The 14,166-nt window shown below is 41.7% G+C and overlaps 1 protein-coding gene across 4 annotated transcripts; it reads right to left on the bottom strand.

Annotated features, from left to right (window-relative positions):
• Positions 1-117: 117 nt before the first annotated feature.
• Positions 118-13,235, bottom strand: pbrm1l (polybromo 1, like). Of its 4 annotated transcripts, none has more exons than XM_039796797.1 (30): positions 13,107-13,234; positions 12,611-12,788; positions 12,365-12,462; positions 12,005-12,152; positions 11,458-11,607; positions 11,163-11,279; positions 11,004-11,072; positions 10,799-10,897; positions 10,636-10,721; positions 10,408-10,499; positions 10,109-10,325; positions 9,803-9,944; positions 9,539-9,624; positions 9,063-9,342; positions 8,840-8,945; positions 7,404-8,043; positions 6,652-6,872; positions 6,230-6,421; positions 5,811-5,968; positions 5,476-5,718; positions 4,326-4,471; positions 4,035-4,192; positions 3,643-3,826; positions 3,342-3,543; positions 3,011-3,209; positions 2,774-2,929; positions 1,723-1,881; positions 1,293-1,357; positions 877-1,081; positions 118-532 (listed from the first exon to the last, which is right to left on the bottom strand). In XM_039796797.1, exons 2-30 carry the CDS (start codon positions 12,752-12,754, stop codon positions 372-374), a joined length of 4,923 nt encoding a protein of 1,640 aa, XP_039652731.1. In that variant the 5' UTR covers positions 12,755-12,788; positions 13,107-13,234; the 3' UTR covers positions 118-371. The 4 variants fall into 4 exon arrangements, with proteins under 4 accessions (XP_039652731.1, XP_039652732.1, XP_039652734.1 ...); XM_039796798.1 differs by having other exon boundaries at positions 2,858-2,929; XM_039796799.1 differs by having other exon boundaries at positions 414-532; positions 843-1,081; positions 13,107-13,235.
• Between the last annotated feature and the right edge of the window lie 931 nt (positions 13,236-14,166).

Raw genomic sequence — 14,166 nt, 5'->3', positions numbered from 1 at the left:
GGATAGTGAAGAGGCTTCATGCTTTACATTTTATAACTGCAACTGGGCAAGCACAAAAGCACAAAGTAACGCTTGTTGGGGACTAATACATAACAAATAATAATAATATAAACAGAGTAACGTTATTCAGAATTTTATTTTGGTCGTTTCAATAAGCCAAAAGAACACTGATTTTGCAGCACAATTAATCCTGTGGTGTAAAAAAAATGCACACACAAATAACTATCAAGCTCATTATGTTAGCTAATAAATATAAAGTTGATCATGATTCCCTATAAAATATTGCTTCTATGGTCTATGATCCTTCCTAAACTCCATAGCTTGAAGATTAGAGCAGTGGGTGAGCTGGCTATAGTGGTTAGTCCTACAGGTTACAGCTTGTATCCCTGACAGATGTTCAGAGAGTCTCTCAGCATCAGGTCACGCAGGCGCCACAGTGCATCCGCCATGGTGGTGTGGGCTCCTTTGCTCTTCAGCCAGTGAGCTGGCAGTCGGCTCTCCTGCTCTTTGGTCAGGTGAGCATGCCTTTGAGCTGTGATGGAAAGAAAAGTTTTGGATTAAAGTACTTATTTAACAGGCAGATTCATGTTTCCTTATGTTAGCAGAATGATGTTTCTTTTTGTAAGCACACAAAAACAAGAGGCACTTGAGCTGATTATGCTTAATAATAAAATGAATCCATTACTTACTACAATTTTAATATCTGTTGCATAAGTGATATTTAAATACATTTATGACACACACACACACACTTAAATCTAATCAAATCATGTGGGGTAAATCTGTGACATAATAAGTTTCAGGACTGTCAATATTGTGTCCAATAGAACGCTTCTACACACCCCCCAAATTAAAAGACGACTTCAGGAACACAACCTTTGAGTGTTTGGTCCCAATTGCTGACAGTGTTAGACTCTGCATTCAAGCCCTCAATGTACTTCAGGTAGGCCTCTGAGTGGAGCACCCTCTGGGTCTTTGGTGGTGGAGCCACAAACATGGGAGTGGTGGGCTGCAGGTGTGAGGGCTGGCCCTGTCCAGGATATGGTGGAGGAGCATGTGGTCCTGGGCTGAACATCCCAGGCTAAAATCAAACAATGACAATATACTTTTTAGCATGTGGACACCATGTGGAATATTGAATCCTAAAAATAATGCTATACATAATAAATATGTATGTATTTTTACTCCATCTTGTAACATCCATCAGCGAAAATGCAATCACTGCATGACTGAATTTTATATAAAGTTGAAAAGTATGTGAACTGAGTAGTATTTTCTGGACTGGGGCTCACCTGCTGCATAAAGTTTCCTGCTGCAGGACTTCCTGCCATGCCATTCATACCTGCGGCCATCATACCTGTTAAATGACAATATTTGGTTTCTGTGCATTTAGTAACGGTCGTAAACTCATGCTGGTTTGCTTTATGTTAAGACCAACAATAATGCTTTACAATGACTTGTGAAAATGTAAGGTTTTGAATATCAGTTAAATGTTAGTAGCTTGTTTTCACATGCATTATATCTGTAAATGTGTATGTGGATCCTGTATGTTTTAGGTGTGGCATGTCAGTACACTTTGAGAGAGGTTGTTGAAGACCAGAGAGCATTGACTGCTCGGTGAGTCGATTAGGCAGTGCAGCCTGTGGACCAGGTAAACCCCTACAGCAGGAGAGACACGACTGGATGTGACTGAGCAGGTGTGGCTAGGACAGTGGCCCTTACCCTGATGAGGCATGCCAGGGTACCCAGGCATACCTTGCTGGAGATGAAGAGGCAGGAGGGCCCCCCCTGCAGGGTGAGGTGACATTGGGGCCACACTCAACAAGCCCTCATGGGGGCCCTGCATGGGCATGTAAGGTGGGCCGTAAGCTCCCATCATGCCTTGGGGAAGAGGGCAAGGAGAGGACAACAACAGATCCATGCATAAATGACATGCAGCTGACTCTAATAACATGCACTACTACTGCACACAGTGGCCCCTTTCACACATGCACCTTAAGCCACAAATGCTCTGGCAAATGTCTGTGTTTGCTCAGGAATAGTTAAACGTTGATAAATGTGTAACTACAACTCTACTGGGAACAGAAGCAGCAATATCCCTGTGTAAAGCTAGCAAGATGTTACAATGTTCTTAATTATGATTTTACATAGCAACCAAGCTAATCATATATTTGACTAAAATGTGATAGGTTTTAAATTATGATTTAAATCAATTATCCAGGTAGACTCTTAAAATGTCAAACTTCTGTGATATACTTCTGTGCAACTATCTTTTGTTGCCCAGCTGTGCTGACAAAAAACAAACGTTCATATCCCGGACGGTCATGCAATGTCATAGGAAACTTGACACGGACGTTTGCTGCATTAAGAGATGTGTGGACAAAGAGAAAAGAACACTGCCACACACACCATTTACCACACCTGATGATGTTAAAGTTTCAGTGTGCGAAAGGGGCAGACAATACAAATGGGTCTGTGAATGTTAGCAGGCAAAACAAGCATGAAAATTAAATGAAATTCTTGAAAAGAAAATTATTCATGGTTAAAAATCAATCATGCAGTCAATTTTCATGCACTTTCAGGTATGAAGCTAGTGATAATAAAAAACCATAACAAATAATGTGAAACAGCAGCAAAAGAAGAAAACTGTTGTTTTAAGAATGTAGGGTTTCAAATGGTTAGAAAATTAAGAGGATTACGGTTTTTAACAGCCCGGCCTCATTTCCCTGCTGCCTTGTTGTCAAACACTCGTGCTGCCTCTGAGAGGGGTTACCTGACACAGGTGTCATGTTCTGGTTTATCATTCCCATAGTGCTAGGCGAAGGCACCACCCCCATCAGTGTCCCTATGGGGGTACCTGCTCTAGGGGACGCTTGCTTCTGAGGTGGTCTGTCACGCTCTTGTTGATCCACTATTCTGGCTGCACGTTCTGAAATCAAACAAAAAAAATTGCCGTCTTTACTTCAGTTCACGTCCAACTTTCACACCCACAAATTGCTTTTCCTCTCACCTTCATACTCCGCTTTCTTGGTCGCCTCGAGGTTCCTCCACTCGGTGCCCACGAGTCGACTCAGCTCCCCGAACGAGAAGTCTGGGTGTCGAGCTTTGATGACTGCACGCATTTCACTGCTGAACAAGATATAGCCACTCATGTTGATCTTCCTCTTGGCCCCTTCCTTCTTAGACAATCCCTTCACCTTAGGAGTGGACTTCATGAAAAACAAAGATGCAAGTTAGAAAAACAAACCGGTCTTAGTTTTAATATTGGTACCAGAGGTTTGAAGCCCTCGGACATAAGATTTGAGCTTATTAGTTTAAGGTCTTTGGAAGTGTATGGGTACCTGAGAAGGAGTGTATGGCATGGTGTCCATATCACTTGCAAGAGGGGTTTGCATCTGAGGCATAGAAGGTGTCTGGGGGGCCTCCTCGTCGTCGTCCATATCTTCCATATCGTCATCCTCGATATCTGCCAGTTTAACCTCAAGCTCACTGATCTTCTTGTCCAAAAGAGGCGATGCTTCCTTCTGTGGGACCATCAACTTCCTACGTGAAATTACCAGCACAAGAGAAAACAAACAAAAAAATCAGACTGGGCAAGAAACCACCTTAAATCAGAAGAAGCGCTCCGCTTGACTGACCAACCTGAAATAGTAGATCTCATCCTCCACCACTTTGGAAGAGTATGAGAAGCGTTTCAGACCCTTGAACTTTTTCATCTGCTTCTCTGTGTCAATGTAGCGGCTCTCGCAAAGCAGGAAATCCTCTTCTGAAACCTCGGTAGGTCTGCATGACAGGTAGTCCTTAAAGGAGGACACCATACATTTGCCTGGAGAGCAGACAGGAAGGATCAAACTTTGTTAACTAGATTGTTGGTAAATTACTTGAGCAATAATTCCCACTGACATTGGGAGGTCAAAAAGCCTCATATGTAAACAAACTTTTTCCCCACAACATTGAACTATTAATTTAAGTGCATGACATGAAGGATGTACTGGCTGACTGTAATGTGTGAACACAAGTTGTCAAGGCAATACCTATGACACAGGTAATGGGCAAGGTCTCCTCCAGATGGCTCAGAAACACTTCTCTCTTGTAGAACATCTTTGTGGGTTCGTGCTCTGTTTCCTCAGGATGAATGAAGACGGGCCCAAAGAAGAAAGTAGTTCCATTCTGCACCCACAGCTTCTCTATCCTGCAGCCCAGTCAAGGGAGCCAGGTTACCAATAGTTAATAACTCAATAACTATAAGGCACAAACGTCACATCAGACCCTGTTTCAAAGAGAGGCCTTCTTACACTGAAAAGGCAAAATATAGCTTCACCCACCTGGCAACCCGGGGCTTTGACAGACCATGTGACTGGATGTAAACACAGTCTCCCACTTTAAACCACATGTTGTTGTGGCGTAACTGTTCATAATACTGACAGCCGGGCTCGCCTCCACTCATCTCCATAGGGACATCTTCTCTCTCCTAAACAGATAAACATGGACACACAGAGGACTCAGGTGTTTGTTTGCATTGTGACAAACAAACATTCATACTTGGAACCAACTACTCCTCTGCTACCGTGCCCCTTGTCAAGACTTGCCTGCTACCACACTGAGATAATGAATTCCCTGTAGTCAGCTGGCTGACAGTGTTCTTGCTTGGCGACGCTATACTGTAGATTTCATTTTTTCATTTAGACCTAGACACCAGCCTTATCCTTTAACTGAAGTTGATGAGAGGACCAGTGTCCTGATAATGAAGGCCTTTTGGGATTAGGCCAAAGGCAGCACAATACTGAAGGTTGAAACCACCTTGTTATCTGTACCTATAATTTGTCTTTGTTGTGTCCTTTTATTTGCTTCTACAATGACCCAGTTTCCACAAAAGTAAAATTAAAAAGGCTTACACAGGATCATAAGGAGCTCAGAGGAACTACAAGGTAGCCTGGGAAAACCCTGACAAATTTGAGATTTGCTCTGCAAGTCAGTCTGGCCAAGAGCCCATTCAAGCCTATTTCCAATTTTTCCAAATCGAGGCACCAATCACAACTGTTGAGGCGGGCTTTACATGATGACAATAGCGCAGCGACGGCGAGCAGCTTTTTGTTTACATTCAACATGACGGCCACCGAGGAGCAGCAACCTGTTGATGCCGCTGTCGCTGCTACGTCACCTGGATCGTTGGTCTGATTGGTTGAAGGACTATCCAATTGCACCCAGAGGCATTTGAGCGGCATCCATTGGTGATGCCCCTTTTGAAATGAGCTGTGAATGAACGTTCCCCAGACCCACTCTCAGTTACAACTGAGAGTGGGTCTGGTGTCAACCAGGCTAACTATAAAAGGTCTTGTTTAGAGCAAATTTCCTGTAGTCAAGGACATCAAGTATTCTTATCTTTAGGTCGGAAATAAAAATGAATTCCAGACTATAGAACAAATTATGCATTGCCATGTCCTAACCCTAGAAAATATAGTGTCGCCACATCACCTTGTCCACAAAACTGCCACTGCCTGCATATGAAATTGTCAGTTTGTCCTGGTCAGGTTTGGCAAACATAGAAGCAACACGGACGACGGGCAACGGCACCTCCCGAGGGACCAATTTCACAGAGCTCACAGGCATGGCCCATATCTTGATCTTCTTGAACGACTTGTTCCTGGCAGCGTAGCGGGATTCGCAGATGTACACATCCTCGGCTCTATAGCCCTCAGGTTGCATTTTGAAATAATCCTACAGAGAAAAAGCCATTGTTTGGTGAACAGATCCTTGTGTCAAAACAAAAAAACGTTTATGTGTGGGTCACCTTCTGTGGAGGGTCTTACCTTTACAAACAGGACCACACATTTGCCCCGAACTTTACTGATCGACACTTTGTTGTAGTAGTCGCTCTTGAAGACCTCCTTTTCCAGGAACTTGCGTGTTGCCAGGTGGAAGGTTTCACTTGGCCTGTAGAACCAGCAGCCATAGAGCCACTTCCCACCTTTACACACAAGCCATTAACAAATGATCAATACAAGTAAGTTGTATTTGCAAAAATGTATTAAGTAAAATAAAATTAAAAAAAGGTACTTTAATGTTCTTTCTTATAATAATTCTGCCTTTGATTGATTGCTTTTTTTTGCCATAAAAAGGTACATTTGCTGTTTATGACAGTATGTTTATAGTGCCGTTAGCATACTGACACTAACAGCTAATTGATCATGATTTTTTGCCAAGTTGCCAAAAACTTGATGTGGGTTACCTGCTTCATCCTCCCACAGGCGTTCAATACAGACGATATGTGGCTTCAATTTCGGCTCTGACGGCTCCACATAGACAAAGTCCCCCACATGATAGGTGCTGTTTTCAAAGCTGCAGTCCTGGCTGTACACACGCTCCGTCTCAGACTCTGACTGCCATGCCTCTCCTGGCAGGTCCTTGGCTTTCTCACCCTCTTTAGGTGAGAGTATATTATATATATATATATTATATATATATATATATATATATATATATATATATATATATATATATATATATATATATATAATATATATATATATATATATATATAATGATTTCAAATTAAAAGCACATCAACATTTTAACATATTCCTCATACCAGTTAATTATCTCACACACACACACACACACACACACACACACACACACACACACACACACCTTTGTTATCCCCCTCCTCTTCCTCCATCTTCAGCTTGTCCTCCTCAATCTCTTTGGGAATTTTCTCCCTCTTTTCCTGCTCCACGTCATTGTGCAGGTGTTTTGATGTATAGATGAGTGCAGACGACTGCAGAATCTCTCCATTCTTGCATAGCTCATCCCTGATCTTAATGAAAAACTGTTGTAGTTCCACCGCATCCTCAAATATCTCGGAGTCAGTCCTTCAAATGCAAAAAAAAAAAAAAAAAGAGAGATTACATAAACACTGTGAACACAGCTTTGCTGTTTAATAGAGAATATTACACAGTTGTGGCTTAAGGACCAGTATGCTGGTCTTCAAGAATGAAATGAGTTTTATTTACATTTTACACTTAAACAAAAACAACATGTTAATGCTGACTCGTAAATCTGGACCCAATCCACCAACTGGACGTCATAACACATCATATTATCCAAATTATGTTTGTAAACGGTAAACAAAAAGACAAAGTTAGAAAAAAATCAAAGGGCTCTTGAAGTTATTAGTCAGCATGAGAGAATGCTTCAAGGATCCAAACAACTTTTTTGTGCAACTGGATATTGGTAAAAGTGATGTCATGCATCCAGTGTAAATGGTTAATGGCCTATTGAAAATTTTCTGTTTCACAACAAGAGAAGTTAGATGACTGTTTTTGTTTTTTGTCCTGAGACTAAACAGAGCAGTCTATCACTGACATAGCCTCAGACAGCCTTTCCAAAATAAGTTGATATACCTGTGTAGCCTCCTCGCCTTCTCCAGCACTTCAAACATGTGTTCCTGGAAGACATCCAGTCTCCTGTAGCGGCCACGGTCCACGTTCATCCTGATGACATCAAAGTTAAGCGGTGGTTTCTCAGGGGCGTCTGGATCCACAGCGGGGATCTCAGCCAGCGAGTCGCTGTAGCATCGTCCCTCTTCATCCTGGTGGCCCAGCACGGACACAAACAGGTTCCTGATCAGCTCCCGCACCAGAGGTCCCACAGCAGGAGGCCCAGAGTCCTCGCCTCCCTCCTGCTGCTTGCGTGTCTCAAGCAGCACCCGGTGTAACACTAGAGCATCCCGGTAGATCAGAGACTCTGGCTCATTGTAAATGCAGGCATTGTTGAACATAAGAGCAAAGTCCTCCACCAGGGCTTCGACGTCTTGGTAACGGCCGGCCGCCATATGGCTCCGCAGGCGCTCCATATCGATGGGTCTCTTGATTGTAGCATAGTAGTCAGGCAACTCGGCACGAGATGGCAAACGTAGGAAGATTGTACTTAGACGCCGACCTCGACGGTCAGTGAAGTTTCGCACAGCATCGTAGAGCTCATTTAACCTCTGCTGGAGAGGAGTGAGGTATTTTGACTTCTTTGGAGAAACACCACTCTTTCCTACATAAACAAAAAAAATGCACTTAAGATTAGACACAGAACTGTAAAATCAAAATGATGCATAGAAACTGTGGTATAAACAGCAACATGAGGACCCGCAATAGAGTGCAGACCTCTGCAAAGACCTAATAGTCTCTCGGGTCACCATTATTTTCACAGCTGCCATTGGCAGCTGCTTCGAGTTCATTTTTATACCATAATGAAATTAATCTTATGGCTGCTTCAAAGGTTAGAAAAAGCTATAATGTTGTGGTACACTACCGGTCAAAAGTTTGGGGTCACTTACAAATTTCCATTCCACTCCATTACAGACAGAATACCAGCTGAGATCAGTTGCATTGTTTTTTTTTATTAGGGCAGCAGTTTTCAGATTACATTACGTGCTGACATAATTGCAAAAGGGTTCTCGACTGTTGTAGAAAGAAGTTGCTGATCTTTAATGCAATATCTACATTGCCCATTATCAGCAACCATTTATCCAATGTTCCAAAGGCACATTCCGTTTACTAATCTGATATCAATTTAAAAGGCTAACTGAGAAAACACTGGGGAACCTTTTTGCAATTATGTAAGCACATTATGTAATCTGAAAACTGCTGCCCTGATTAAAAAAAACAATGCAACTGATCTCAGCTGGTATTCCGTCTATAATGGAGTGGAATGGAAATTTCTAAATGACCCCAAACTTCTGACCGGTAGTGTATATTTTAGAAAATTGTCAGCAGTGCTGTAAACTGGATCCGATTTAACATAAATGGGCTAAAACATGCAAAAATACTGATGTGATCAAACTTACTTAGTTTCAGTTTGGGAGATCCCACATCTTCTTCTTCAGGCAGAGGTCCCAACTCCTTACGCTTGTCCTTCAGTATCTTCTCCAGAACATCAGCATCATTATACACCTACGTTAACCATCCAAAAATTGGTAGGATTAGAAAAATATAGCTCACATCAAGATTGTTTTGCATTCAGTAATAGCAAAGATTAACGTTGCATACTTTACTGTATGAACGGTCTACCTGAGATCCCTCCTCGTTGTAATGCCGGGCATTACGGAACATCAACTTCATGTCTTCCATCAGAGCTTCTTCTGCCGCGTAGCGTTCATTGCGGACGTTGTGCTCAATGGTCTTCAAGTCCATTGGTTCAAGGATGACTTTATAGTAGTCAGGGTAGTCCTTCTTCGATGGTTTGACCATAAACAGATCACAAAGACGACGATTGGTGCCAACCTCCCTAGCCTCGGTCACTGCGGCGTATAAGGTTTTCATTCGGTTCTTTTTGACATTTTTCTTGTGGCTAAAAAAGAAGAAGAATCAAAGTAAAATATGAATGAGCTTGGATGGCAACACAGACAACAAACAAGGCTTCAGGAGCGATGCATTTTGTTATGTTGTCCGCAAGCAAACTACAGATTCTTAATTTTTTAAGAGAAATAGCAATGGATCCAAAATAAAAAAATAAATCTCAAAAGGAGAGAGAAAAACCTGCATACCTTTTCCTCTTGATGCTCCCTGCATCAGATGACAGAATGCTGTCTCCATCCTCATCGTCTCTCCTGAGAAGTTCCCTCTTTTTGGCCTACACCAACAGACGGATCAACAGACAGACAGATACCTCAGTGGACAATTGCATTCACTGGGCTCATTCCTGATATATGCTTCATTGTCTACGTCTAATTATGGCTAGTTTTTTTCTTCATTCTTGGCTTAACTAGAATAAAAACATATTCCAACATAACCTGCCAGCATTTCCTTACCTGCAAGATCTGCTGAAGCCTAAAGGCCCGTTTGTAAATGCTTGAGTTAGGCATGTTGTAGCGCTTTGCATTCTCAAACATCAGAGTGAGGTCAGCCTCCATCTGCTCCAGACTTTCATACTCGCCGTTCTTCATCTTTGCCCTTAAAAATGATCAAAACATTTTATCAAGGACTTGAATTTCTCTTAATTATAATTTGCTGGTAAAAGGCACATCTACCACACCAGTAGGTAAACCCATCACTAACTTTTTAACAATCTGTCATCCTGCCTCTCAACATATAACTACTGAAGGGTCATTCCTTACCGGATCTGCTGCAGAGCGATGGGTTGTTTGATCTGCTGAAAGTAGTCCGGATACTCCCTGCGAGAGGGCAGGTGCTGGAAAGGTTCGGAGAAGATCTGGCCCTGGTTGTTCCTGGCACCCCTCACAGCTTCATACAACTGGAAGATCGGGTTGCTCATCTCCATACTAGAACTCTGACTCTCAGCCTCTGACTCTCCCTCGTCGTAGCACACAGAGCCTGCAAACATTTACACAAACTGTTATTTTTTCAACACAAACACAAGGTAGATTACTCTGCAGCCCAAAGCGCTAATGCTCACCAGAGAGCACAGGGTCGTCCTCACTCTCTGAGCCATAGTGAAGAGCTACGCTGACTCCAGACAGTCGGTCCCCATGACCAGACCTGCGATTCCTGAATAGTAACAGTAAAGACACAAGACATTCACCGTGTAGATTCTGAAAAATCTGTTTTCTGCCAGGGATGCTTTGCTGATATGTATTTGAGACAAAAATAATACACTAAAAACTATGCAACTGTAGTTTAATACCTGATACGTAGACTAGATTTAGTGGGTTCAGCGTGTTCAAGTTCAGTCTTCCGCTGGATGAAGACTTTCTTTATGGTGTTAGCATCCTATACAATACAAAAGAGAACAATTGTTAATAGTTGGGATGTTACATCAAAAAATAAAAACAAGAAAAAGAGTTTACCTTGAAAACCTGAGATCCTGGTTCATTGTATGTTTTGGCATTTTTGGCCATCAGGTCAATGTCCTTGGCCATCGCATTGACACTTTTATAGAATCCGATCTATGCAAATAAAGTAAAATTAGTGCTGGCTATAATAAAACACCATGAAGATTTTTTTTTTTTTTTTTAAAGATGAATGATGCACGACAAAGCAATCCGTCACTACCTGTATTCTTTGAGCGATCGTTCTCAGATCTATTGGCTCCTTTATAATGGCATAGTAGTCTGGGTAATGCTGGGAAAGACAGACGGGCCTGTAAATGTCAAGAACGCGTAACAATTTCAGGGGCAGCTTTTTAAGTCCAAAGACTCTTAAAGGACTTACCATTTTGGAAGGTAATTTCTGGAACAGTTCACTGACCAGGCGCCCTGAGGGATCAGCGTGTGACACTATAGCCTCCAAGAGTTGCTCAAGCACCTCCTTCAAATTGCCAGTTGGGGTCTAAAGGATAAATATGCATATATTAGTTCTATGGTCCTTGTTATTTGTAACAACAAACACCAATTTCCATAATAAGCATATTAATCTACTTAACACAAAATCACCTCCAACATTTAAAAAACATTAATAAATACATGTTTCATTTTTTAATGAGGTTACACACAGGAAAATAATGTACCTCATCCTCAGTGGACATTCCTGGATTATCCAACATATCATCACCATCTTCATCATCCTCATCTCCGTCCCCAGGTTGCACAAACTCACTCCTTGTTTGCAAATATACCTCCCACAGCTTGCATGCAGCTTGATATTCCTCAGTGTCACTCTGAGTTGTTAAAAATGAAAAGGAACATATACAGTTTTGAAAATATGGCTTAACACAATAATTCTCCAGTTACAGTGAAATAAATACTGTACTAGTACTTTAGGGCTGCCCCTCTTAGTCGATCAGTCGAATTATCGGTTGTGTTGGTCTTATTCGACTAAGATTTCTTTAGTCAATTAGTCATGTTTTTAATCCTTTTTCATGCTTAACGACTTATTTCGAAGAAATTTATCAGCACATCTGTGATAAAAACAGGATTTAAAAGTGGTGCTTTTGCATGACTGTTTGTGGCGAAACTCCGTTTACAGATCTGTCGGTTAAATCAACTAATCAATTAGTCGACTAAGTATTTCTTTAGCAGTGGAGGACAGCCCTACAGTACATTTTGTCTCCCTACCTTGTAGAATGATCTGGCATTGTTGAACATGAGCTGGAAATCTGCAGTAAGCTGCACCACATCATTATAATCTTCTGACTTCAGTTTATACTGAATTTTTGTCATATCAATTGGCTGGGAAACCACTTCATAATAATCAGGCTGATTCCTGAAAGAGAACAAAAGCGATCAGACATCACTGTAATCTCCTTATGTCTGAGACCCACCCACCAGTCAGACTGTCAAATCTCAATAGGACATGCACAGTGTATGATGGTTGGTATCCACGTTTACTGCAAGGGTTATCTTGGACAGTTCCACCCACAATTATTTTAGCAAATTTTAAGCTTTACTCGGGCCTTTAACTTTATGTTACCATACCTTCTCTTTGGTACCCTGAGGAAAACTTCACAAAGCTGCCTGCCTTGGTCATCCTTGTAATCCCTGACAGCATTGAACAGCTCATGGCATACAGCAATCTGGAGGGAACAAGTAACGTTAATAAAAACCCCACAATTGTTAACTAATGCACACATATTGAATAAGAGAAAATGTAACATTATTTTAAGATCGATTAAAAACATACAAAGCCTGGTGCAAAAACATACAAATACAAAGCGCATTTACCGTATCTACCGGAGGAACATTAGATATTCTTCTTTTTTTCCTTCCACTTCCAGGTGTAGAGGAGGAGGTATCATCGAGGTCCCCCCCTCCGCTAACGCTGCTGGAGGGTGAAGTGGCTCTTCGCCTCTTGGAGCTCGCTGACATCGCTGGTTGCTTTAACAACAGGCTAGCCCGCTAGCTACAAAAAAAACAAAAGTTGAAGTTACTGTCGATTTTTGCCCGATTAACACGCGATTAATTGAAGTTAAAGGGAACATTGTTCGTCCATCTCGATATTCCACAACAGGGCTAAAATCGGAAAAAGAGCTAACTCAACCGGTTAGCGTTAGCACCTCTCGGATGTATAAAACAAAGCAAACAGACTGTTAGCATGTTATCCTTGCTGGATAGCCGCTTCCCTAACAACAAAGCCAAGCTAAATATTCTAAAGTTACCAAAAACACGTGCAAGCTGGGATAAATAAACGAATACATTGATTTTCCAAAGCAAATCTTACCCAAAACTCGGCAAAGTTTGGCGTAGTTCCCTGAGCAAAAAAAATGTAACGCCTAGCTGGCTAGCGAGTGTTGTTTGAAAACTTCTGTCCGGAAGCCGAGGTTGTGTTTGTGTGTAGAGAAGGAAAGCGCCACCTGAGACAGTGCTGCCGCCTTCAGTGTAGGAGTAGTAATGCACCAAATAATGTACTAGCCATTGACAAAATAGACTTAGAGACTAGACTTCTCTTTATTGATCCCTTTGGGATGACTCCCGCAAGTCAATTAGATTTCCAGCAGCAGATTTTAGCATCTTACAAAACAAAACAAAAGATAGAAAAAAATACAGTATAAGAATAACAATAAACTTTTAGCTAAATATTTTTACAAAAAATAAACAAACAGTAAACAACAGTAAACTACAGATAAATAAAGATAGATATATAGATATATAGGACTGTGTATGGTATTGTGTTATTATTATACAGTTAATAAATAAATGAAATTTAGCATAAATTAGCAGCTAAGAGCAGTTAGAGTGTCCAGGTATGTATGTGAGTAGATTATTAATAATTTATTGCACAGTGTTCTGTTCTGTCCTCTTTACCCTATTTCCTCCTCCCCCCGAGTGAGGAGTTGTAGGGTATGATGGCATGAGGGACAAAGGAGTTCTTGAGTCTGTTGGTCCTACACTTGGGAAGGAGCAGTTTGCTGCAGATATTGAAAGACCGCAGTCTCCTCAGGAAGTACAACCTGCTTTGTGTCTTTCTGTACAGGTGGCTGGTGTGTGTTGTCCAGTCCAGTTTATTATCCAACCACAGCCCGAGGTATTTGTAGGATTGCACAGGCTCCACCTCAGCTCCCTCTAGCTGGATTGGTCGCAATCTTGGTCTGGACCTCCCAAAGTCAATGACCAGTGTAGTGTGTTTGGTAGCGATGCTGTTATGCTGTGTGGAAAGGAATCTGCTGACGCTGTTTCTTGATTATAAAGGTTTATTTACATCGAAGAAATCAGCATCGATTTACAAGCTCTGAAGAGCCCGGAGAGCGACCAGTTTCCCAATTCTCCAATAGTCACTCTGA

Source organism: Perca fluviatilis, chromosome 4 (assembly GCF_010015445.1).
Source record: "Perca fluviatilis chromosome 4, GENO_Pfluv_1.0, whole genome shotgun sequence".
NCBI lineage: Eukaryota > Metazoa > Chordata > Actinopteri > Perciformes > Percidae > Perca > Perca fluviatilis.
Note: the sequence above shows the minus strand (reverse complement) of the source record. Positions and strands in the feature narration are given on the sequence as shown.